Below are 25,908 nucleotides of genomic sequence, written 5' to 3'. Positions count from 1 at the left end.
GGTAGCTTCAGGAGAGAGAGTTCAATGAAAGAATGATATCTGAGGTTCACTCACACACACGAACAGTGTCACTGTGAGAGTACTAATAATACATGCACCTGAACACATAAGTTCTTAGAGAATGAATGAATATTTAAAACAACAACATTTATTCTTGTCCTTATTATTATTATTATTATTATTATTTAAACGAATAGAAAAAAGAGAGAGAGTACCAAAGCATAATAATAATATATTATAATGAATAATGGTGAGACTAAAATATATTTATTATTTAATTGTTTTAATTATAATATTACAAAGTACGAGTAGCAGCAATGGCAGTAGTAGTGATATAGATTACAACGATAATTCAAAATTACAAATCTATATGGTACCATTCTCACATTGCGATGTTGGATGGTTATCAACCTTTGAAGAATACTATCATAAAAGAGTTGGCACTATTATCAATCGTGTCCTCAAACAATTATCATTAAACCAAAATAGAAAATTCATATGGACTGAAATGTATGTTATCTATCAAGAAAAAGAAGGTAGGTATAATGAATCAATGTACTTACTCTTTCCTCTTAGATCCTATTTAAAAATGTGGTGGGATGAACAGACAAATGAAAAGAGACAACTATTGAGGAGACTGGTAGATAATGGACAATTGGAAATTGTTGGTGGAGGATGGGTTATGAATGATGAAGCGGTCGTGTCACCAATAGACATGTTGGATCAAATGACAGAGGGACATAAATGGGTACAGAGACATTTGAATACGACGGTTCGACACGGTTGGCAAATCGACCCATTTGGTCATAGTAGTCAAACATCGACCCTCTATCCACGACTTGGTTTTGACACGTTGGTGACGAGTAGATTGACAGAGACGTTGAAAGATTCAATGGTGGGATCACAGGAACTACAATTTATTTGGGAGGGGTCCCCATCACTATCGAATCGGTCGCATATCTTTGTCAATACATTGTATCGTCCCTACGGTGATGCGGGCAACTACCCCTCCGCCATTCCACTTGGTCGAGTTGAAAACAATATTGGACTCTATGCTAAAAGGTTTGTCGATTCGATTCGACCAATGAAACATGCCTATCGCACAAACGTCATCCTCATCCCACTCGGCGACGACTTTCAATATTTCGAAGCTGACGATCATTTCAACAAGGCAGATTGTATCATGCGGCGAATCAACAATCAGTACGGTGATGAAATGGTATTAAGATATGGTACATTAACAGACTATTATAATCATCTTCACATTCAATCGAAAAAGAGACAAATCAAACTACCAATCTTTAAAAAGGATTTTTTCCCCTATATTACTGAAACTTCATTTCCTTGGACTGTATGTAGTAAATTTTAAAAAATAACCAAACAACCAACAATCAACTAACCAATCTGGAATCAATCAATTATATTATTAGGGATTTTATTCATCCAGACCATTATTTAAAAGACAAGTAAGAGATGTATCATCATTGGTTAGAAGTACTGAATTTATTTATAGTTTGGCATCTAGTAAATCATCATCAATTGACATATCAAATATTTATCCTTTAATTCAAAGTTCAAGAAGGGTATGAAATTGAATAGTTAACAAAACAACAATCAATTATAAATATTATACTTATTGTTTATTTATATATTTGTAGTTATTGGCAATATCACAACATCATGATGCAGTAACTGGAACTGCAAGAAGTTATGTAATGCATGATTATTTATTAAAATTAATGAAAACAAGAGAACAATGTAATAATATAATATCAAAATCAATGGAATTATTACTTCAAGCAAATTCAAATCAAAATCAAAATAATAATAATAATAATTTTAAATTACAATCAATAATCGATATTGATCAATTAAATGGTGATAGTGGTAAAAAAGAATCAATAGTATTATTTAATTCATTGGGATGGATTAGAAATGAAATTGTATCTATTAGAATAGTATGTAACGATACATCACTACTCGATAGAATCATAATTAGTGATCATATTGGACACCAACAAATCATTCAATTAGTACCAATTGTTTTATTACCAGAACCTTGTTACAACAACGATAAGAATAATATTAATAACAAAGATAAAAATAATAATAATAATAATAATAATAATAATAATAATGTTATTCATCAATATAATATATATTTTTTGGCTAGTAGTATAAAAGCATTGGGATTTTCAACATACTTTTTATCATTATCTCCAACTCCACTACTCAACCATGTTGAATCAAATATTCACCAAATCATCTCTAATCCCGAAAACATTGGTCAACTGACACTAGATAATTCACTCTACCAAATTAAATTCAACTCTAATGGTATGATAAAATCAATAACTAAAAATAACTCTACTATCAATCTAACAAATAGTGTAAGTTTAATCAATATCAAAAAAAAAAAAAAACCAAATTAATTAATATTTATTGATTAATTATTATTATTATTTTAGATGAGTCAATACAAATCAAGTAATAGTGGAGCATATATATTTAAACCAGATGATGAACCAAAATCATTTATATTTGGTCAAGATAATTACAATCTTGACAAATCAACTATAAAAATCATACGAATTAATGGTCCTATATTTGATTCAATCATTCATTATCGGTATTCCACCAACGGTGATGGTGATAATTTAAAACAATGTGGACCTGATACAAGTCAATATATAAGATTATACAAGAATCTTTCAATGACTGTTGTGGATCTCATCGAGTATGGGTATAGTGTCGTGGGAGAGAAAAATAGAGAGACTGTAATCAACCTCTCTACCAATATCAACAATACCAACAAAAAGTTTTATATGGATAATGGATTGGAAAGTAGAACAAGATTGTGTTGTAATGAATCCATTCCAATTGGTGAGAGATATTACCCACTGCTCAATACAATCGATCTAAAAGATCAAAAGAATCAATTTACTGTGTTTTCAGATCGATCACATGGAGCTACCGTCCCAAAGATCGGAGAAATAGAAATTATGATCCACCGTAATCTTCACCAAGATGATCATCGTGGTCTGGCTGCACCACCAAGAGACAATACCGAAATTCAAGGTAAACTATACTTGAATATTGATACAATTAGTCAATCAAAATTATTACAAAGAAAATATTCAATTTTATTAAATAATCCTTTAATGTAAGTATTATAAAGACAAGGAGAGGAGACAAGAGACAAGATATGAATAAATTATTAATTTATTTTTAATATTTATTTATTTTTTTTAATATTGTAGAGTTGCAACAAAAAGAATAGAATCGATTGAAAATTATAATCAACAATACCAAACAAATAATATTGGATATTTGAATAATAATGAAGATGAAGGAAATTCTGGTGAATTACCTGTAAATCTACATTTGTTGACACTAAAAAATCATCAAGATGAAGATCCTTCTTCTTCATCTAATCCAACTCTTCATCTTAGAATTCAACATTTATCGTCAGTTGATCAATCTCCACCTATCCAACTATCATTATCTAAATTATTTAATTCTGACTATCTAAAAGTGACAAATGTAAAAGAGACAATGTTAAATGGTCTAAATGATATTTCTCAACAAGATTTACAACAAGACTATATTTCAACGGTACAAGCTATCAAAACTAAAAAATCACAGTCGAGATTAAATGTCAAAGACATTATGATCAATGGTGAATTTAGTTTAAATGATCGATGTACCGGTGAATCAGAGTCATCATCCTCCTCATCTCCCTCTTCCAAATCACTTTATCAACCTCCACTAACACTTTTAAAAATATTTAACTCTGACAATAATAGTAGTAGTAGTAGTACAGATGTTACTGTTATCACTATCCAACCTCTTGAAATTAATAATTATATTTTAAATTTGAAATTTAATGCACTGTCATCAACTCAAACTCCTCCTCCTGATCCTACTACACAAAATAATAATGGTATAAAATATAATAATCTTGTAAGTTATAATATAGCTATAGCTCCCATCCAAAATTGAAATTAAATAATTATTAATACAATTTTTTTTTTAAGGTTGGAAGTGGTGAACGACAAACTAAAACTATAACAAGATACGATGATGATGAAGAACAATTTGATATTAAACAATTTTATACTTATGACTTTTCGATTAAAACTATTGATACTAGACATATTGATGATTCAGGTGATTACAATCATAAAGATGTACCACAGTACATTGGATTCATTGTATTTGCCATTATGTTTGTATTGGCAATACCAATTGTAATTTATAAATATAAAACAATTGCAAAAAGAAGAAGAAAGAGAAAAGAAGAAATGGTAAAATAGAACAAGAAGAAGGATCATCAACAACACAGTATGTAATATAAACAATGTAGGTGAAGTTAACAAATAAAATAATAATGAGAGAGAATTTTAAAAAAAATGGATGACTCTATGTGTTGTTGTTGTTTTGGGTTGGATACTCTCTAAGTTTAGTTTAGATTATTATTTTACGCATCTACTTCTTCATTGATGACGAAGGGTGAAGATCTTCACAACGGTTAAGTCTCCAAAAATGAACGGAATGAAAAATTCAAATTTTCAAATGTACTGAGATTTGAAGTTTTGGCGGGTGACAGGTTTCATTTTTTTTACAAAATCCTAGCAAAATCCAAAAAAAGGGATGATTTTTCACAACAACGCAGGGTGAACAAGATGATTTAAATTCAAAAAGTCATCATTTTTCAATTCATCAAATTAACAAACAGTAGACAATTCAAAAAAAGTAAGATCATCAAATAAACAAACATACATCATATTATACATATCTATCTATCTATCTATCAATCTATCTTATTCAACAACAACAGATATATATCAACATCTTAAACAACTTCAAAAACATTGAAAAGTAGAAATATATAATTTCTAACATTTCATTTGATTCTTTTAGCTACTTTTTACTTTAAACAACAATCATCACAAATCAATTACTTGTAACTAGTTTTAATTACACTCTCAATCAACTTTAAAATGCCACCAAAAGGATCATCAGTTGCCAAGAAGGAAGGTTCCGCCGCCTCAAAGGACAAAGCCACTACCCCAAAGGTCGCCAAGACCCCAGCCGCCGATGGTGAAAAGCCAAAGAAGAAGAAGAAGAAGGCCGATTACACTTCCTTCTCGATCTACATCCACAAGCTCCTCCGTCAAATCTCCCCATCCTCTGGTGCCACCGAAGGAGGCAAGGGATCCGGAAAGATCACTATTTCTTCAAAGGCTATGGACGTTATGAACTCTTTCGTCCACGATATCTTTGAACGTATCGCCACTGAAGCCGGTCTCCTTGCTCGTAAGAAGAAGAGATCTACCCTCCACTCTCGTGATATTCAAATCGCCGTCCGTATCATCTTGTCTGGTGAATTGGCCAAGCATGCTATCGTCCAAGGTATGGCTGCTGTCACCAAGTACAACCCACAAGACGCCAAGAACTAAAGTGCTCGATGATACTTTTCTTCCAAATGCTCCTTGTAATTGTTTATTCAATTCAATCATGCATGGTTGTTTAATCAAAAAGGTGTTTCTTAACACCATCCAATCTTATTTTAATCAAATTTGATCAAATATTATTTCAATCTTCTCATCTTATCTTTCATAGTTTTCTCTGAGAAATTTTCAGTACTAACAATTTTTAAATTAATCATTAATATCCAGTTAATAATTAATAAATATTTAATTTAAATTATTTCAAGCCAAGAAACACAAAAATACAAAATTCATTAAATAAATACAAAACATACTCATTTTCACTTCTGTTATTATTAATAGTAACTATTAAAAATGTTCAACACAAAATAGTACACCCACTGCTCTTATTTTACATTATTATATAAATGGTATAATCGTAAGTAAGAATGATCAAAAGATGGTTAGTTTTCTTTTGTGTTCTCTCTCTCTAATTATTAGTTTATTATTATTATCAGTTATTGGGTTATGCTCGGCTGGCGATACTGTATACGTTGATCAAGCTAGTACTAATACCAATGTGACAGAATGTGGTAGTACGATGGAGTTGGCACCTTGCTAATAACAGACTCTACAATGGAGGGTCTGCCATCATGCTCAATTCCTATATTTTGACGCTGGCCAGTGTATTCCTTTTAGACGGCTGTGAAATGAATATTTACAATGTTACCATAAGTAATAATACTTCCCCTGATTCTCCCTTTGTATGTAATATATATATAATAATCAATATTTTCTTTGGAATCAATGTAAATGGAACTGGAAACATTGATACCACCTCAGTTAATAATCAAGAACCACCACTTGTACAGTGTAATCAGTTTAATGGCTGTCTCTTCTATGGCAGCAGTGACTATAATCTTTGTATTGATGATAGTTCAAACAACAACAACAACAACAATGGTGGTCGTTGATTAAGCAAAGGCGCAATTGCAGCTATTGTTCTTGGATTTATTGTCGGTATTGCAATCGTCGGACTTCTCATTTTCATTATTTACAAGAGACACCATAATTCAATCAAATATCGTTCATTCTAAAAACAAAAACAAAACAAAATAGAAAACTTGATTATTAATAATAATAATAATTCTAATTTAATTTAATTCCTTCATGAATAGTATACTATTAAATAAATATATTACATCATCATCATCATCAATTGTTAACAACAACAACAATATAATTATATTCTGATTTTCTAGATTTGTTTTCTAATGATTATTTTTTAATAATCTCTTTGAAGAAACACAATATGAAACAAAGAAACACAAATCACCCATCATGTTAATTCAAACAAAAAAGAATTCTTTGTACTCCTCTTCCTCATTTTTATATAAATTTATTGTATAGCATATATATTATATATTATATATTATGCAAAGATCTTTGGGATATTAATATTTATTCGCGGTTTTGTGAAGCTTTGAATATCTGAAAGCGGATTGCGCTGCACAAAGAATCACCCAACTTATTGAGAGAGACAATGAAATAGATGTATTTATTCAAGGTGCACACTACTTATTACTACTCATTCGTACACTAATTATTTACATTATTAAATGGTATCATTATAAGAAGAGAGAGAGAGAGAGAGAGAGAGGAGACAAAAGAAAACTAACATAAATCATCTTTTTCAAACTAGAGATGCGATCGATGACTACGAGTAAATTAGGTATAGTGAATAGATTAGTATATCAATCTATCAATCATCGAGATGTCTATTTATCATACCATTTAGATGAGATTCACCAATCTCTTAATGATCGATTGATCATTATCGATTCAGACTTTGTACTTTATCACAGTGACCATGTAGAATCGTATATGGTCGCATTACTAGATATAGCAAGAGCATTCATTTGTCATTCATCATCATCATCATCATACTATGATTCATCTTTTATCATTCTCACATTTATTCAATCATTGTGTGAAACATTTGGAATGGCCTATGATGAAATGGAACTATATCAAATGATCTTTATTTGTTCAATCAAATTACATTATTATGATATTGCCAAAGAATATGCATCATTAATATGGTCATTTTATAATGATTTATATCAACATTTAAATGATAATGATAATAATGATAATGATGATGAAAGTGATATTAATAATAATAATAATATTGTAGATATTAAAAGAATTAAATTATTAACTAGGTATGTAGTAATACAATACAATACAATACAATACAAATACATACATTTTATTTATTTATTTACACCTTTATTTATTTATTATTTCTAGGTGTATACCCTCTGAATGGAATTTAATTCATTTATATTATTTGTATTTAGAGGATACTGCAAATACACTAAAATATATTATTAATAATAGTGTCAACTCTTCTCCTCAAAATAATAATAATAATAATAATAATGTACAATATTTATGTAAATTAGCTGGTGCCTTGGAAGAAAGCATTTCAATTGGTTTCGAATCAATCAGAAAAAAGATATCTACATTTTATCAATTAATTGATCAATCTAAATATCAAGATGTAACAACGGATATATTAAGCGTACAAGAGATGAATGAAATGGCTGGATACGATATGGTGGTTGCATTGGGTCACTTAGAGTTGGAGGTATTAAAGAATGGTGGTCAACAACAACAAAAAATAATTGAAAGATTGGATATTGATGTCATTCTATCAATCAAAGATTGTAATTTTGTCAAAGCATCTTTAAAATTGGTACACATTATAGAAATGGTTTCGAAAAATGATGATGATGGTCATCATGATCAAGAATCTAAATTAATTTTAAATTATTTAGAACGATTTGACAAGTTGATAGACATTAGTGGTGGATTGGTAGACACAGATTTAAAATTTAAATATCTTTATAGAGTTGGAATGTTATTGGAATCAACCACTAATCATAAAGATAGAGGATTATCATATCTTTTAAAAGCATATGATCTCTGCCCAAGACAACAACAACAATTGATCAATTTATTACCAACTTTAATCAATAGTCTTTGTAGTGGTAGGTTGGTTAAAGAATTAGTAGACCTATATCAAAGTCATAATATTGTAATTGACTCTAATCTAATCATTACAAATCCCAACAAAGTGGTTGATTATATCAATTCTCTTCAACGTGCAGGTGAAATATTGGTAGAGTCATGTGAATATAAAACGGCATTTAATCTATACGCATATGTTTATTCACTCCTAGAAACATATCCCTCCTCATCCTCATCATCCTCATCATCCTCATCCTCTTCTTCTCCAACGGCACATCAAAAACAATTGACTAGTATTATTGACAAGATTTGTAAATGTGCAAAAGAGTTGGGAGAGAATGATATTTTAAACTCTTTTAAAATCATTCCGTCGAGTATAGATAAGAAACAATCAAAAAAATTAGAAAGACAATTGATCCAAGACAGAATGGAAGAGGAAATTAAATCATTGTATAAAATAATTCAAGGAGAATATGAAATGTATATTGGCCTATTGGAAGATACTCGGCAAGATCTTGAAGTTGATTCAAAGATCTGTGTACATGAATCGATAAAAAGAAGAATCAAGACAATTGGTATTCTCATTGATAATTATCGATATTTTGTAAATAGAAAACAACAAGAAAAAGAAGATACAACAACAACACCGCTGACACTAAAGGAATTAAAAATAATAGTAGACATTGAAAAGAAATTGGATATTTTTATGATGGAAAAGGATGAAGAGTGGTTTGATGCACTTTCCATTTTAAAGCAAGCCGATGGTAATTACAACGCTGCAACAAAATATTTGGCACATTCAATTAGGGATTTGAACAGCAGTGGTGGTTGTGACTCTAATACAATTATGGTGTGTGATAATTATTTGGATAGATTCAACATGGTTGTTGACAGAGCTTGTATTGGTTTTGAAAAAATAGAATGTTTAATGGCAGTGGCTGCCCATGTTTTGGAAAACTTTGGAAACTCTGTAAGAGCATTAGAGTATTTTGAACGAGCCTATCAGTGTGCTAAACCCTGTCAACATACCATTGCAAAGAATCAAGTCATCAAAATCTACTTGGGTTTAATTAAATGCCTTTCACATTTGTCATCATCTCAAACAATGTTGGATATGGAGAGAATCAAATGGTATAGAGAAGAGATGTTGCTAGTGGTATCCAACTCTAAAGAGTCACTTGGACCAGAGATTGAATTTCAGGTCATTTTGCTGTCATTGGAAGCACAAGACTTTGACACTGCAATCAATAGAGTACTACTAGTTTTGGATGATTTGGAAAAGAAAAGGTTCCCATTTGACGATGATATTATAGGCACTATCTTATTTAATCTTCCTCCAACATTAAATCAAGATTCGAGAATAGAAAATATTCTAGACATGCTCAAAAAGTTGACTGGAGTAGTGGAACAAGAGTCTAAGCATTTGGGAGACTGTTATTTGGTAGAGGCAGAATATTTTATAAATACTCGTCAATTTGAAAAGGCAATTAAGTCATGTCAGGATGTCATTGGACTTCATTTATTAGAGGATAGCGCTCAAATATTATTGTCAAGGGCAACATTGGCAATGGAGCGAGTAGTTACACAGGTTGATAAACAACAAGATTTACAAGAGGAAATAATAGTATTGCCAGTGTCACCACAACCCAATCAATTGGTTGAAAATCAAGATGATGATTTGGACAATGATGACTTTTTCTATATTCAAGATACACCAATTAGACAAGTTGAATTGGATTCTAAATTCATTTTAATGTGCAAGGATTTATTACTTTCTTACAACAAAGATCAAGATCAAGATCAAGATCAATTTAAACAAGAAAGGGAATTTATAGAATTTGTATTAAATCAAAGTTTAGAGGCAAACAAGATGAAAGAAATCTATAACCTATTCAATACTTTTAATTGTCAAGAAATGAAAATACTATTGGAAAACAATCACCTCTACCATAAATTATCATTGAAAATTGCAACTTGGTTGATGAATATAGAAAATTATCAAGAAGCTATAAAATATTTTGATCAAGAGAAATTGGCAAATGATTCCTCCCCCTCCTCTTCTTTTATCTATTCACAATTAGAATATTGTCACTTAAAATTGGAACAACATGTAGAAGCATTTAAATATTTTGATGAAAGAAGATCAATAGCAATGTACAATATTATATCAAATCTTTATCCTCAAATATTACCATTCGATTCATTTCACCAACACCAAATTACTTTTCAAGAAATACAACAAATGTCAACATCTACCGACTCAACCTTTATCATTTACATTGAACATTTTTGTTTTATTATTGATGATAAAATAATTACAACTAGAGAAACAAAACATAAATCAACAAGAAAATTAAATATTAATAATAATAATTATAATCAACAAGAGACAACAACAAAAAATCATTATAGTTTTAAAGGTTCCAATTTTTTCAAGAATACCAATAATAGTGAATTACTTTTGAAACTAAGGTTATGGTATCAAGAGTTGCTTCAACCAATAGATGATATTCTAGCAAAACTACCTAGTCAAAGAACATTATGTTTTGTTACTGACGATGTTCTTGCAAATGTTCCATTCCCAGCTCTCATTGATAACAATAGAAATTATCTTGTTGAAAGATTTCCAATATCTCATCTACCATCATTATCAATATTAAAAATTTTATCAACTTTAAAACAATATCAACAACAACAACAACACAATATGATTGAAAATAATAATAATGAAGATATTCTAAAAGTTGAACCTAAAGTAGTATTAATTGGAAATCCATTTGGTAGTGGATTAGACTATACAGAAAATCAAATTAAATGTTATCAAAGATTATTTAAAAAATCAGGTTTAAAAGTAAGTTATAATTATTTATATATTAAATATTAAAATTTATTAAATTAATTTTTTATTTATTTTATTTCTAGACAAATGTATTAATAGGAAAACATGTAAATAATCAAAATATTAAAGAATTATTAGTTGATGGGATAGTAGATCATATTCATATATCAAGTAACGGGGATTCAATTGGAAAAGAGGAACAATCACTTGTCAAAGGATCAATACAATTATCTAAACAACCAACAGATGCAGATACATTTGAATATTTATTTATGGAGGATATGTTGGATTGGGCAAATCAATCATCTATCAAAACAATATTTATTAGTAGATGTAATAATGGTCAAGGAAATGGAGACAAGGGAGGAATTGGGCTGATATGGTCTCTTTTGTGTACTGGTGCATCTGTGGTTTCAGGTCATTGGGAATTACCAACAGATTCAGATTCGGATTTGACAAACAAGATTGTAGAATGTTTTTATGATTGTTTGATCAATAAGAGATTAACAAATGCTCAATCACTACAACGAGCACAAATACTTGGTATAGAACAAAAAAGAAATCATCCACGTCATTGGGCTTCTCTCTTTTTAACTGGATTTCCCATTTAATAATAATAATAAATATAATATAATATAATATATCTTTTATTCATTTATTTCAAATTTCATTTAGGAATAAAGTTAATGTTTTGTTGAAAGGTAATTTGGTGTCAACATGTCTTGTGTTATTATTGTCTTTTAAGATAAATTTGTTTAAAGAATAAAGATAAACTAAACTAGGGAGATGACCTAGTTTGATTGAATTAATAATATCACCAGATGAAACTTTACCAATATCTTTTTTGAATATAGTATTGGAATGATGTACTAGTCTATACATTGATTCGACACAGCCATTTAATAGTGCTTCCCTGAATAGTTGGTTCAAGTCTAGCGTTGAATAAGTTTTGTCATCACGATCGAGGATAAACTTCAAGAATGGTATGTTGTGTTTTTTGATAACCCGTTTTGCAAATGCCATCATGTTTGGCTTTTCTGTTTGACAAGACGAGTCAATGGCAACAAGTTGAGAAAAGAATTCGGTGTTGGAGTATTTGATACACATAGTTGGAATTTCACCATCGAATTTTGTATGATTGATACGATTCCTAAATATTTTGAATCTTTCAAAATCATTTAGAGAAATGAGATGTTCAATGGCGAATAAAATATAGGTTTGGTTAAAGTGAATGTCTTTGTCTACATTGTATGGTTTGACATCTTTTATCGATGCAAGATGATCGAATAGTTGGAAATTACCACCGAGTATGGCACCACCCAATGCAAATACATCACAACATTTGTTGGTTGCGACCATATATTTGATTAGATAATTGTCATTGGATTGACAAAGATTTTGGATACCTGGCATCTGTTGGACGGGTTCAAGAGAGACCCCAGCTTCAATTAAAAGACGAGCGACTATATCGATGGTATTTGCATCGACATAGGAATGTCCTTCCAATTTCCAACTACCACCTTTGATTTGGTCGGTAGCATTTTTCGTTAAATACCGTATCCATGCAGAATCCCAAAACGATCCTACACGATTACCCCAATACTGAAGTATAAGCTGTTTACCAAGCACACCAATTTCAACAAGACGATCAAATACCTCTTGATGATAGGCTACGCGTAGTCGAGTGAGTCGATACTGTAAAAACGTTGGGTCAATAGCAATGATGGCATCGAGTTGGTCCAGTGCAGTGTATTGTGTGACAACAAACACACTATAATGTTCTTTTAGTCGTAGACCCGGTTGGCACTTGTCGACAATATATGCCAAGACCGATTTGTCAGTCACACCCAGTCTGATGATTCCTCTTGTTGAAAAGTTGTGTAACAGTCTCTCCTCTGACCCATTCCTCGATGATTCGGGTAAACTCTCGACCAATATTTCATAGACTACCAGCATATTGTAAAGTGGTTGATATAACGGTCCTTGACTATCAATATTTTCCATAATCTTGAATATTTTGTTGTGCAACACTTGCATTTGTTGTGGTGTACGTTTAAATATGATTGGAATGATTTTGGAAACATTGACAATATACTCTTGACTATTTCCCAAATATTCCAATAGATTGCTAGAGTGAACTGCACCATGTGGATACCCTTTAATCTTTTCGTGAAAATTGAGGAAAAAGAAAACAGTAGACATTACAAAGTTGGTAAGTGTCGATTGTTCCAAATTACTTTCATCACAATAAAGGTATTGATTGATTAGATCAAAATCCAATGTACAAAGTATAGTCAATCCATCTAATGATTTTTGTTTTCTACGAGTAGTCTCTTTGTCTGTGTCGTTGGCAGCCATCTTGGACAAGAAATAAGATATGATTTGTTGATTGTGTGATTCACAAAACGGACGTGTATTAATACAAGATAGGGAACATGATTCGTGAAATGTGGTGTCTAGGAACTGAACCAATTCAAGTGACCCAGATTTAATTGCATTCTCTACGGCCGCAACTGATATGGGTATATTATCTGGATCCTGAATTGACAATATTAACTTGAATACATCTAGACGACCGCTATAGCATGACAAGTCAACACTATTGTTGGTGAGAAAGACTAGTCGGTATCGATCTACCATCTTGGCAACTAGAGCATAGTCTTTTGTTTGAAAGATCCTTTCCAAGAGTTCCGATTCTTCTCTTTCCGTTCTCCCATACATTTGTATATAGTCATTTCTATCTAATCGATAGTGTAGTAGGTTGATATACCCATTATCAAGCATCCACCATACATCTATGATTTGATTGTATTTGTAAATGGTTGGATGATTGTTGACGTGTATTGTGGCAGTTGTTGTAGTAGTACTCCCAAATTCAATACTCTTCAGTGTTACATAATGTATTCTAGATAATATACAAGATAATAAATATCTATTTCTTATTACTTTTATGATTGGGTTGTCATCAATAATTAGAAGAACATCTTTTTTAACACTATTTGTTGTTGTAGAAGTACTTGTTGATGATGATGATGATAACTCGATGATTGATTGTTTAATATGATTTAGTAGGCTGTTATCAAAATCAGTTATAGTTGACATTAAAAAATAATATTATTATTACTTGGAATGTGATAAATATTTAATGATAAACTTTCTAGTTTCATGAACTCGACCTAAACTGTGAACCACCAAAAATTCATAAGATCTGCTTTTCATCGAAAGGTCCGCAAAGAAATTAGCAAGAAAATCAATGTAACCAACTTAACCATTTCCTCATACAATTGTTGCTGTGTGCATATATTCTTTTTATCTATCTATCTATATATCTATATATCTATTTATATATTTATATATTTATATAAAATAAAATGGAGACATCAACAACATCGACCTCTTCACCTGTTGAAGAGGCTACAGTCAGTGTACCTGAAGGCCGTATCATTACGGGTAGTGACTTTAACGACTTTGGGTTATTCTCAGCATCTGATAACAACAACAACAACAATAGTACTACTTCAAGACAAGACTTAAATCTTCAAACATCACATGGTTTCTTGGTACATGATATGTTGTCAGCTGAAGAATGCGAGTATGTTGTTTTTAAACCTATCACTCATACACACCACACATACATACACTAGTTCTTAATATTAATCTTTCTTTCTATCTAACTATATCTATTCTATAGTTTCTATGTAAAAGAAAGTGAATCAAAAGGATACCGTACAATTGAAAAGGAGTTCCCAAAGGAATACAGAAACAATTTACGTTATATTGGAAAGAATAAAGATCTTTCAAATATCTTGTGGAAGAGATTAGAGTATGTAAATAGAAAAAGAGAGATAGAGATAGAGATAGAGATTTAATATAAATATATTAATATTTTAATATTTAATATTTTTTAGACAACATTTTAAAAAAGAAGAGATTGAAGGAGTTAGACCATATGGATTCGATCAAGATGGTATTTGGATTCCATTGGAATTGGATGATTGTTTTACATTTGGGCGTTATGAACCTGGAGGTAGATTCAAACCACATCTCGACGCTGTCTATGCAAGTGAACAAAACAAGCGTAGTATTTATACGATGCAAATCTACTTGAACGACGAGTTTGAAGGTGGTCACACCAACTTTTACTTGCCAGCTAATCCTCTCGAGCTTGATACTCATGTATTGACAGAGTCGGTCAAGCCACGCAAGGGATCGGCCATCCTATTCAACCACGACACTCTCCACGAAGGTGCTGAGGTCTTGTCGGGCAGAAAGTACATTATGCGTGTCGACATGATGTTTTTGCGTATTCACCAAGGTCTCAACCTCACCGATCAACAAAAGGCCGATATGAAACTGGCCAAAGAGATCTTCTTCCTCGCCGATAGTTTTGAAAAGGATAAAGGTGATTTGGAGACTGCTATCAGTACCTATGTCAAAGCTCAAATGATGTTGGCTCAATATCCATCAACTGAACTTAAAAAGTCAAATGATGACCTATCAACTGCCACTTCCTCTACTTCTGCTAAAATCATTATTAGAGGATTCCAACCTGAAGATGATTACTTTACAAAGGTACCAGAATACTTGTTCTTTAGTATTCTCAACATGTTGTCTATTACGGATATTGGACGATTCAGATCGACCAGCAAATCTTATTTCAAGACATTGACCAAGGATGCATTGTGGAAGAATGTCTACATTAAGAATTACTCTTACTCTGCCTTTAAGTTTGAAGAACCAAATGTCCATGTCCAAGAAGAACGTCTTGAAAAGAAAAAGGGTATCCTCGGAACACTTGCCCAAAGATTTAAAAAGATGACCGTTGCTCCAGCCTCTGAACCAACTAAATGTTGGTATCTAACAGTCAAGAATATTCAAAGTTTTACAAAAGGAAAGTTTATCTATATTGATTTTGGTTCTGAATATATCAAAGTATGTCAAAAAAAAACAAACATATAATATTTTAAAAATTTAATTAATTAATTAATATTCTATTTTGATTTATTTTGATTTTTAGTATTCAAATTATTCATCAGCATATTTATCTGATTTATCAAGAGCTAGTTTACATCAAGATTATTCACCACATTATGTTATGAGTTCAATGGATCGTGAGACATGGAATATTGGTAGATCGGCACACGGAACAATACAGACTCCAGTTATCGGTGGTTGTTTTGATATTGGTCGTTTGACAACCAATTACCAAATCATTCGTCATATTTTGACAGCAGGTTTCAATGAGCGTTACAACATCTCTTCACCCATCCACATGGCTCTCAGTCCAGGACAAATGACCCAGCTTCCATTTTTGAAGCAACTCCACGGCAAGTTGTTTAGTACTTCTTTTATTGTAAAGGATGCTGCTCTCTTGGTGCTCCAAGTACACGGTCTCGAGAGTGGAACTGTTGTTATGATGGGTCATGGTGCTACCTCTATTGTTTGTATTGTTAATCGCAAGCATGTCAAGGTTGTATCCTTCCCAGTCACTGGTAGTACCATTGCTCACTATACCACAGCTCGTGCCCAAGAGTATGGTACCGAAGCCAAGATCTTCCTCCAATCAAGACGTGAACCACTCAAGGAAAGATATTATGAATTGTGTCAAGTTTCAATGGACTATAAAGCTGATGCTTCAAAGGGTTCAGTTTCCGATTCTTTAAGATTTTCGTATGTTCAAAAAATAGAAAATAGAAAATAGAAATATTTAATCAAATTAATATTTATTTATTTATTTATTTATTTCATTTAGAGCACCAGAAATTTTGTTTGATCCAGCATTGAATCAAATTAAATCAGCTGGTATTGTTGAATCTACTTTATCATTGATTAAGTCCATTCCAGAACATGCAAGTTTATTAAATAATGTTGTCATTACTGGTGGTAATAGTTGTTGGAAACGTATGTACCAAATGATTTATAAAAAGAAAATAATACTTTAAATCTAACCAAAATATATTAATATTAATTTAATTATTCATTTCTCATGTACTTAGACTTTGAAGAAAGATTTACAAGAGATATTCAAAGGATTGACAAGGAGATCAATGTATATGCATCACATGTATCTGAACGTCAATATGATGTTCTCAAGGGTTTAAAACTTGATAGTTGTTTGACCAAATCAATTCATGATATTAAATTAAATTAATTCAATCAACGTAATCTAGATGGATGGTTCAAAATATGTACTATATATTCGATTTATTATAGTTTCAATATTAAATAATATTTTTAATAAATATTTACTTTATTTGTTTTTTTAATTATTTACACTTTTTTAATTGATGAAAATCAAACAAGATAATACAATCATAATAATAAACAATGATGATGATAATGATGGAGTAGTAATAGATGATGATCCTGTTGTTGATCCAGTTGTAGTATTATCATTTAATGTTGATCTAAATATTTAAAATAATTAATTAATTAATAACATTGAATCACATGTATTTAACATGTATTCTTTTAATTTAAATACATACCTAACAGCATAAACTGAATTAGTATTATCATCAGAGAATAATAAACATTCGGTATAGGCACCACATGGTCTAAGGATGGCAAGACTGACAGGTCTAATATTCCATTCATTTCCATCAGTTGGAACTCCAATCACTTTGGTTAAACTTCCTTGAATAGGAAGTCCACTAGTTGGATCAGTATCAATTGCAACTACCTATGAAATAAATAAATATTAATATTAACTGCCTATATATATATTATTATCTAATTTACATACTTGATAACCAGCAGTTGGTTTTCTATTCCATGATCCATGATGTGAAACCAAGACACCTCTGTTGAGTGGAGGTGGGAATGTGGAAAGATCATTAAACATAATGTCAAGAGGTGCAGCATGGGCTGGCATACAAAACACTGGTTTGCCAACATTGGTAGAGTTGTCACACCATACATCCGTGTGAGTTGTGTCGGTCAGACTCACGGCCCATTGAGTTCTATTACCTTTTCCGTAAGGAGCTGCTAATTTACCTTCACTAAAACAATATGGGTATCCATAAAACTAAAAGAATAAGAATAAGAAGAAGAAGAAGGTAGAATAAGTATTTTGATTAAATAGAGATATCTTTTTTTTTTTTTTGGTTTTATGTTTTACTACTTACACCTCCTTCATTTGTAAATATGTTAACTTCTTCACATGGATTATCCATATGAATGTCACCACCAATATCAGCTCTATTTAGATTATCCATACCATTTTCAACACCCCATAATCTACCTTTAGAGTCTACACGTAGACCAACTTCATTTCTACATCCGTCGGCAAATACTGTGCATTGACTGTACGTATAGCCACCTTGTGGAATGGCAGATAGGTCAAAAGAGCATTTGACAACACGTGAACGAATAGATGTAGCGTCAAGATTTTCTGCACTACCAATACTTAGATAGAAACCGTCAGAGGTACTGTTGACAAATTCAATGGTACGAGTGGAATGTCCATTCATAATATTGGGAGAGTTGGCAGGTACACCAGTCATTACAGTCTCTGGTGTACCTAGATTAGTTCTATTGCCTGGTGTATACTTCCATCTATAGACAGTGGTTGGAGTGGTAGCATACAAATAGGCACCTTGAACTGTTAGACCGTGGTTCAAATTTGCTTGTTTGGCAAGTACTGCAATCTCATTGCCATCAATCACACCGTTCTTGTTTGAATCAAACATGACAGTTATTTGACTGGCAGGTGGTTTCTCCAACACCAAGATATCTCCATTCGACATGACACGGATGGTACGTGGTTCAACTAGTCCCGTTCTAACAGTCCATGCACATAGATTAGGTTGAATAAAGAATGAATTACTATTTAATTGTGATTCACATTGTTGTCCTGAGACCAACTGGACTGAGACTGTCACTAGTACTACATAGCAAATAGAGAGAGAGATAAACAAAATTTTAGTTAGTTTTTTGACCAGATCATCGATCATCATCTCGTTGTCACCTCGACATTTAGCTAGAGTAATGATCAATCTTACACAATGAAAGTAATAAAGTGAATAATGTTATTTGTTTGTTGTTGTACATGATTCTCTCTTTTTGTTGTGATTAAAAAAAAAAAAGACCTCAACTTTAAAGAGTATGTATGAACCACTTGGTCAATGAGCCAGGTAGTGGTTCGGATAAAATCCCCCACCATTCCAGATTGGGTATATAAACGCGCAGATTTTTATTAGTAGTAGTAGTTACTATCTTCCTATCTATGTGAGAAACTATTTATTCCAAATGTAGAGAAGAGCCAAAAACAATTGTGTATATATATGTATAGTACTATACACATATAAATATCAAAGGGGAGAGAACAGCTTGAGCGTACGATACAATCATCTTGTCTGGTTTTTTTCCCCAATCATTTTTCTTTTTGTTATCAATAATTTAGGTGAACAACAATGGACGTATAGGGATCAATCAACCTAATCAAATATCTATATAATGAATAATATTGATAGAAATGGATATATTTTACCAAAACAATTACAGTACAGAGTTACAAAGAGAGGATAGTTATCAGGTGGCAGGACGTCACTTGAGGTTACCACGACATGGTGCATCATCATCATCATCATCATCAGGAGTACCAACCTATTCCGAATCAAAGGTTGGTATTGAAAGGACTCTGTTTATGTGTCTATCGATTAGTGCTCTCTCATTCTACTATTTGCACTATCTGATTGCATCACTCATTGCAACATTGTTGGCTCACAACCTATTATACAAAGTAGCTCATTTTCAAGTACAAATGAAATCATTGTTTAAAAAAACTATTCCTCTACCTTCTTTTCAACATATTTATACTAAACCTGTAATTATATTCTTTCTTATCAAAAACCACAAATTACTACTACTAACTTTTTGTTTTTGTAGTTAATAATGTTGGGACAAGATTTAACACATGGCGAGATTGTAACTTATTTTGAAACCTTTGAATCTGGTGAACATTACTATCTCTACAACAAGGAGAATAATACATTTATCGATTTTGTAAGGGTCAAATATGATCTATCTCAAGGTCTATTGAACAACTTTGGAACCATCAGAATTACAAATGCTAATATTATTTTAAAAAGTAGATCAAAGGTATTTATAACACAGTATGCACTATTCTTTTTTAAATAAATAATATTTATTTATTTATTTAGCTTTATAGAGGTGATATAAGATCAGGAAATAATCAAGAAATAGAATCGACTATTAGTCATGCCATTACTGATTATGTAGAGTGTAAAAGAAGAGGAGGTAAAATTGGGTATCACCTACTATTATTCAATTGTCACACCATGGTAAAGCGTTGGAGAAAAGGTGTCAAAAAGGATTTTAGAAATGTTGAAACCCCTGATACCCCAGGTGTAATAGCTTTTGGAGTAAACTATTTGTTTGACCAAACTAAAAAACGTATCTTTGGTAGAACAGTGGCTGCTTCTCATTTATCTTCAGAGGAAACACCTTTTGAATAAATATAGTATAGTATAGTTTGTATATCTTTGAATTTAAATGAATTGTTTATTTATTTTATTTTATTTATTTATTTATTTAAAAATCTAAGCAGGAGTTGGAGAAACTTTTGAAAGTGATTTCTTTAAATCAATGATCATTTCTTTAACCTTTTGGTCTTTCATGAAATTATCAACAGCTTCATCCATTGCTTTTAATGCTTCTTTTGAAGTATCTTGAAGTTTGATTGACTTTTTTAATTCCGGATTGAATCTATAGTATTGAACACCATCATTATTACCAGATATATAATTCATAAAATGGCAATGTTGTTTATGAGAGTTTGCAATACCCTTCATTACATCATTTCCAATCTTTAGAATGTCATTTGAACTATCAGATATATTATTGGAAGCATTTCCAACATTGTCGATAACGTTATTAATAGTACCCAAACTCGAATCTCCCAATGACTTTGGTGGTTTAGGAGTGGAGTTGGTTTTTGGTTTTTTTGGTAATGATGGCGCCTTTGAATCGATGCCACCAGTTCCAAGTGACACTATCACATAATTGTAGTCTTTGAGTGGATACAGTTCTTTGGCTTCAATATATGCCAAAAAGGTTGGATTGTTGTTAATGGCTCCACCATCGATAAACTTTTGAGTACCAATCTTGACACTTGGAAAGTAACAAGGTGCTGCCGATGTGGCCAATAAAGATTGAACCACTGACATTTGTTGATGTTCGGTACCATAATTTTTAATTAATACTGATTCAAATCCACTATTTGAATCTATTTCTTTTCCACATGCTACAACAAATAATTTTTTCTAGAAAAAATTAAAAAATATTTATAAGATTTTGATATGATTTTAATATAATTGATATAAATTACATACATTTTGAACAAATTGGCTTAAATTTTTTCCTGTTAATAATTGAATTTGTTCAAGTTCCTTTTTTAATTCAACTTGATTGGCTAGGGTTCCATGATTGAATAGGTTTTCTAAAGGGTTGCCAAAAATATTGGCACCTAGTCGAATATAGAAATCACGTAGATAACTATACTCCAAGTCAATGGCTCTCGCAATAGATAGTAGACCCCCAGTACTAGTACCACACATCATGTGACAGTCATTGGTAATATCAGTACCAAGTAATTCTTTTAATTTTTGGAGGATACCTATTGTGATGATTCCTCTCATACCTCCACCATCCATCGTAACTATTAGAATAGTTGGTTTCTTTTTTTTAAATTCTTTTGGACCAAAACTTGTTGTTGTACTAGTTTCATTGATCAATAGTGGCTGTTGTTGATTTGAATCAACCGATTTTGTTTTCATATAAAAGAAAACTAAAATGATTATTCCTATTATTCCTGTTATTATATCGTAATACATAGTTATAAATATTTAATTATGATTATAGTTAATAAGTTCTGATTTGATTGATGATCTATCCCACCTGATTGAAAAAAAAAAGATCCCAATTATATCAAATCAATTATCGTGTTCAATTGGGAAAATTCGATGAAAATCAATTCTAAAGATTTTTAAGATTATTGGGCAATGTTGAGATGGTGGTTAATAATGATGATGATGTTCATCTGAACATATCATAACAAACCTCTTCTTTTAAAAAAAGTATTGATAAAAATCAAAGTAAGAAAAGATACTTTTTGTAAATTTATTTATTATATATATATATAATGTCAGATCCACAATTCATATTTAAAACTATATTGTCTGCACAAGATGTACTAGTAAGTGGTAGACGTAAATCTATCCCAATTGTAGTTTTACTCTATGGATTATGTATTTTTACTGTACTCCCATTACTTTTTAAATATGTAATAATTCCACCCGTTGTGATAGTCAATCATCTACTTGGATACTTGGTACCCATACTATCTTTTTTAATCGTATTGGGTGCTAATTGTTTCGCCCTTTACATCATTGCTTCATATCAACGATTTCGACCAGCCATACCATTCATTTTACTTTGTTTCTTTAAAACTTTTGCCATTTCATCTATTGTTTCATACATCATTACCGCACTGCTACCAGCTATTTTGTTAACCTTTTTATGTAGTTGTCTTGTTTTACTAGACCATCCATTCAAAAAATACTTTTCACCAAAGGTTGCTGGTGGTTTGGACTCGGATTATTTCAAGCATTATGCAGATACGATCGATCCCTTACAAAAACCAAAGATTATTGTGGTGATGGAAGCTGGTCCAAGATCAATTCTTCTCTTTTGGATGTATAAACAATTAAAAGAACATTTACAAAGACACAATAATCTCAAGATTGATATGGTCGTTGCTACATCGGTTGGTGGAACGATACCCATTTTAGATTTAGTTGGTCATTGCTATGAAAAGAATATAATACATATCTCACAGAACCTAGGTCCACTGTTTGGTATGTGGAATACAAGAAAATACTCAAATATAAACGAACCATTCAACCTAGACACATCACCAATACCCGAGAATATTTTGGATCGATCTTTACCAGGCCAACAATCAAAAATCAAAGTTGCTATAGTAGCAGCTACAAAAGACAAAAGAGATAAAATAATCAGACCATTTCTTTTCAAAAATTATCATGAACAACCAATGTCTGACGATGGGAAGACCCCATTGATTCAAGGTACCCACTCATCAATGAGGTTTGCATTGGAGGCATGTTGGTCGATTCCAAGCTACAGGAAACCAATCTTGGCTATCAATGGATCAGACATTATCGAAGGTTCAATCATCGCTGCCAATCCTTTGGAAATAGCATTGCATGAAGCAAAGTTAATGTTTCCAAATAATCCACTCTACATTTATTCACTTGGCACTGGAAGAAAACCACCACACGAAAAAAATGCACTAGAGACATACTCTGACTCTGTTGAAGGTCCACAAGAGATGAATGGAACCATTGATGATTTATATAGATTAATCATGGTACCACATCTAAGGTTTCAAGCTTGGATCAATAGAGTTGGAGCTGGAAAGATTAAATACCATAGAATTGAACCAGACCTACCAGATATTGCATTAGATGATCCAGAATTACAAGTTAAAATGTATCAATCAAGAATTCAAATGTCTATTACTGTTGCAATGTCAATGATACCTGTACCATTCATTTATGATTAAAAATAAATAAATAATATAGATTTATTATTATTATTAAGTGGTGGAAAGGAAAAAAATGAAAAATGTATGTGTATGGTGTACCGATTTTTGAAAGATGAGTTGTTGATATATAAATATATTAAATTATTTGTTGTATGTGTATGTATTGTCAATAATCGATTCAAATACATTTTGTTATATATATATGAATCATTCGCCTTTGGTGAAAAGTTTTGGTTGAAAAAGAAAAGAATAGGTGGATCCAATTGTTATTATGATGATTGTAACAACATGGTTGGATCAGTTATGATTGGAAAGTTATCACGACGCTGAGTTGAATCCTTTGATGATTTTAAACTCCCAGAATGATGATCGTCATGTTGTTCAAGGAATGATACAATTTTTTCATGTCCATTTTCACGAGCCCAATAAATTGCGTTTGAACTGCATCCTTCTGATCTGTTAAGATTCAAAAAGGAAACAATTTCAAAGTGACCATTCTCACTTGCATAATTCATTGCATTGGTTGTTGCTCCTTCACTTCTATGTTGATGTAAAAACTAAAATTAAATAATTAAATTAAATAATTAATAAACAATTACATCCATTTGGTTAAATAAATAAATAGGTTTAGTTTTACATACCTTTACACATTCAAGGTGACCATTTTGAGAAGCATTATCCATTGCATCCTTTGTACACCCTTCTTGTCTTGACAGAGAATAATGTAGGTATGATAAAACATCAAGATGACCATTCTCACAGGCAAAGTCCATGGCATCAGTTGTACATCCTTCACTACGATTTTCATTTAGAAACTATAAAAATAAGAAATAATGAATAATTAAATTAATAAATAAATTCAAAAAATATTGTATTGATTGAATGACAACATACCTTGACAACATCCAAATGACCATTGGCACAGGCAAAATCCATTGCATCTTTTGTACATCCTTCACTACGATGTTGGTGTAAAAACTAATAATAATAATAAATGGGTACTGTTAGTATCTAGGGATACTCTTTAATGTATTTTTTTTAATACAACATACCTTGACAATATCTAAGTGGCCATTTGCCGCAGCTCTATTCATAGCCTTGGCAGTAGCACCTTCTTGACGAGTGTTGTGTAAAAACTTGACTACATTGATGTGACCGGAACGAGCGGCGGTATCCATAGCATCGACGGTACAGGCGACAACATTGGTGTCATAGGATGAATGAATGTACTCTAGAATATCCAAGTGACCAACCTCGGCAACACGATTCATTAATTGAGCATTTGGTACAAAATCTGGAGACCATTGCAAGAGGTGTTGGAATGTATGGAGCGAAGCATTGGGATGACAACAATAATCATTTAAATGCTTTAATCTCTTACTTTGATCAAGTTGATCAATCTCTCTTGGTAAATAGTGTTTGATAAAGTCATAGGGCATTGCATAAACCCTTAACATTTGGTCAAGTGATGAATGAACGTCTTGTTGTTGTTGTTGTTGGAGAATGAATTGTTTTCCTTTACAAGATCTTTTACATGTTGATGATGTTATTTGTCTTGATATCTCTTCTACATGATTAAATATAACTCTTTTTAAATAAATTGATCTAAAAATAGTTATGAATGTTATGTCTTGATTTGTTGATGAGTTCATTTTATTTTTTTTGGTTTGTTTGTTTTAATTATCTTTTTTTAAAAAAAATAAAACAAATAATGCAAAGAAAAGATTATTATTATTATGAGTGAATGAATATATATATATATATATATATATAATAAATATAATAAAGCAGTAGTGTTTGTGTATATATATATAAATTATTATTATTAGTTAAAGTCGATGACAACAAGATCAAGAGTAGTCGACGGTTTAAATAGGACATGGTTTGTCAATACTTGTTTGTTGTTGATCTATAATTGGCATCTGGCTCATATTCTGCTTCTATGATGACGATTGGTGCACCATATACATATTACCCGAAAGTTCTAATGTTCTTGTAATGCATGTAAGTGT

At 31.4% G+C, this 25,908-nt stretch overlaps 10 protein-coding genes across 10 annotated transcripts; 6 read left to right on the top strand and 4 right to left on the bottom strand.

Annotated features, from left to right (window-relative positions):
• Positions 1-247: 247 nt before the first annotated feature.
• On the top strand, positions 248-4,535 carry manD (alpha-mannosidase; the record flags this gene model as incomplete). The annotated part of the gene is made up of 8 exons (XM_004355137.1): positions 248-1,351; positions 1,431-1,583; positions 1,659-2,390; positions 2,469-3,163; positions 3,261-3,963; positions 4,038-4,250; positions 4,283-4,344; positions 4,472-4,535. The coding sequence occupies 8 exons, from the start codon at positions 248-250 to the stop codon at positions 4,533-4,535; spliced, it is 3,726 nt and encodes a 1,241-aa protein (XP_004355189.1).
• Positions 4,536-5,003: 468 nt separating this feature from the next.
• Positions 5,004-6,406, top strand: H2Bv3 (histone H2B domain-containing protein; the record flags this gene model as incomplete). The annotated part of the gene is made up of 2 exons (XM_004355136.1): positions 5,004-5,434; positions 6,061-6,406. 2 exons carry the CDS (start codon positions 5,004-5,006, stop codon positions 6,404-6,406), a joined length of 777 nt encoding a protein of 258 aa, XP_004355188.1.
• A 730-nt stretch (positions 6,407-7,136) lies between these two features.
• Positions 7,137-11,918, top strand: DFA_07691 (uncharacterized protein; the record flags this gene model as incomplete). The annotated part of the gene is made up of 3 exons (XM_004355135.1): positions 7,137-7,657; positions 7,746-11,319; positions 11,391-11,918. 3 exons carry the CDS (start codon positions 7,137-7,139, stop codon positions 11,916-11,918), a joined length of 4,623 nt encoding a protein of 1,540 aa, XP_004355187.1.
• Positions 11,919-11,967: 49 nt separating this feature from the next.
• On the bottom strand, positions 11,968-14,409 carry DFA_07690 (uncharacterized protein; the record flags this gene model as incomplete). Its single annotated transcript, XM_004355134.1, has 2 exons — positions 11,968-14,190; positions 14,254-14,409. The coding sequence occupies 2 exons, from the start codon at positions 14,407-14,409 to the stop codon at positions 11,968-11,970; spliced, it is 2,379 nt and encodes a 792-aa protein (XP_004355186.1).
• Positions 14,410-14,678: 269 nt separating this feature from the next.
• Positions 14,679-17,458, top strand: DFA_07689 (uncharacterized protein; the record flags this gene model as incomplete). Its single annotated transcript, XM_004355133.1, has 6 exons — positions 14,679-14,899; positions 14,999-15,130; positions 15,216-16,239; positions 16,325-16,977; positions 17,060-17,208; positions 17,304-17,458. The coding sequence occupies 6 exons, from the start codon at positions 14,679-14,681 to the stop codon at positions 17,456-17,458; spliced, it is 2,334 nt and encodes a 777-aa protein (XP_004355185.1).
• Positions 17,459-17,587: 129 nt separating this feature from the next.
• DFA_07688 (uncharacterized protein) lies at positions 17,588-19,359 on the bottom strand (the record flags this gene model as incomplete). The annotated part of the gene is made up of 5 exons (XM_004355132.1): positions 17,588-17,714; positions 17,796-17,989; positions 18,053-18,334; positions 18,435-19,195; positions 19,311-19,359. 5 exons carry the CDS (start codon positions 19,357-19,359, stop codon positions 17,588-17,590), a joined length of 1,413 nt encoding a protein of 470 aa, XP_004355184.1.
• A 424-nt stretch (positions 19,360-19,783) lies between these two features.
• Positions 19,784-20,786, top strand: DFA_07687 (uncharacterized protein; the record flags this gene model as incomplete). The annotated part of the gene is made up of 3 exons (XM_004355131.1): positions 19,784-20,134; positions 20,197-20,409; positions 20,472-20,786. The coding sequence occupies 3 exons, from the start codon at positions 19,784-19,786 to the stop codon at positions 20,784-20,786; spliced, it is 879 nt and encodes a 292-aa protein (XP_004355183.1).
• An 84-nt stretch (positions 20,787-20,870) lies between these two features.
• DFA_07686 (patatin family protein) lies at positions 20,871-22,163 on the bottom strand (the record flags this gene model as incomplete). The annotated part of the gene is made up of 2 exons (XM_004355130.1): positions 20,871-21,593; positions 21,663-22,163. The coding sequence occupies 2 exons, from the start codon at positions 22,161-22,163 to the stop codon at positions 20,871-20,873; spliced, it is 1,224 nt and encodes a 407-aa protein (XP_004355182.1).
• Positions 22,164-22,471: 308 nt separating this feature from the next.
• DFA_07685 (uncharacterized protein) lies at positions 22,472-23,914 on the top strand (the record flags this gene model as incomplete). The annotated part of the gene is made up of 1 exon (XM_004355129.1): positions 22,472-23,914. One exon carries the CDS (start codon positions 22,472-22,474, stop codon positions 23,912-23,914), a length of 1,443 nt encoding a protein of 480 aa, XP_004355181.1.
• A 251-nt stretch (positions 23,915-24,165) lies between these two features.
• DFA_07684 (uncharacterized protein) lies at positions 24,166-25,548 on the bottom strand (the record flags this gene model as incomplete). The annotated part of the gene is made up of 4 exons (XM_004355128.1): positions 24,166-24,453; positions 24,538-24,711; positions 24,791-24,874; positions 24,949-25,548. The coding sequence occupies 4 exons, from the start codon at positions 25,546-25,548 to the stop codon at positions 24,166-24,168; spliced, it is 1,146 nt and encodes a 381-aa protein (XP_004355180.1).
• Positions 25,549-25,908: the final 360 nt, after the last annotated feature.

The sequence above is a fragment of the Cavenderia fasciculata genome (assembly GCF_000203815.1).
Source record: "Cavenderia fasciculata unplaced genomic scaffold Scf_ET2XIPL01COFD4-5, whole genome shotgun sequence".
NCBI classification, from domain to species: domain Eukaryota; phylum Evosea; class Eumycetozoa; order Acytosteliales; family Cavenderiaceae; genus Cavenderia; species Cavenderia fasciculata.
Note: the sequence above shows the minus strand (reverse complement) of the source record. Positions and strands in the feature narration are given on the sequence as shown.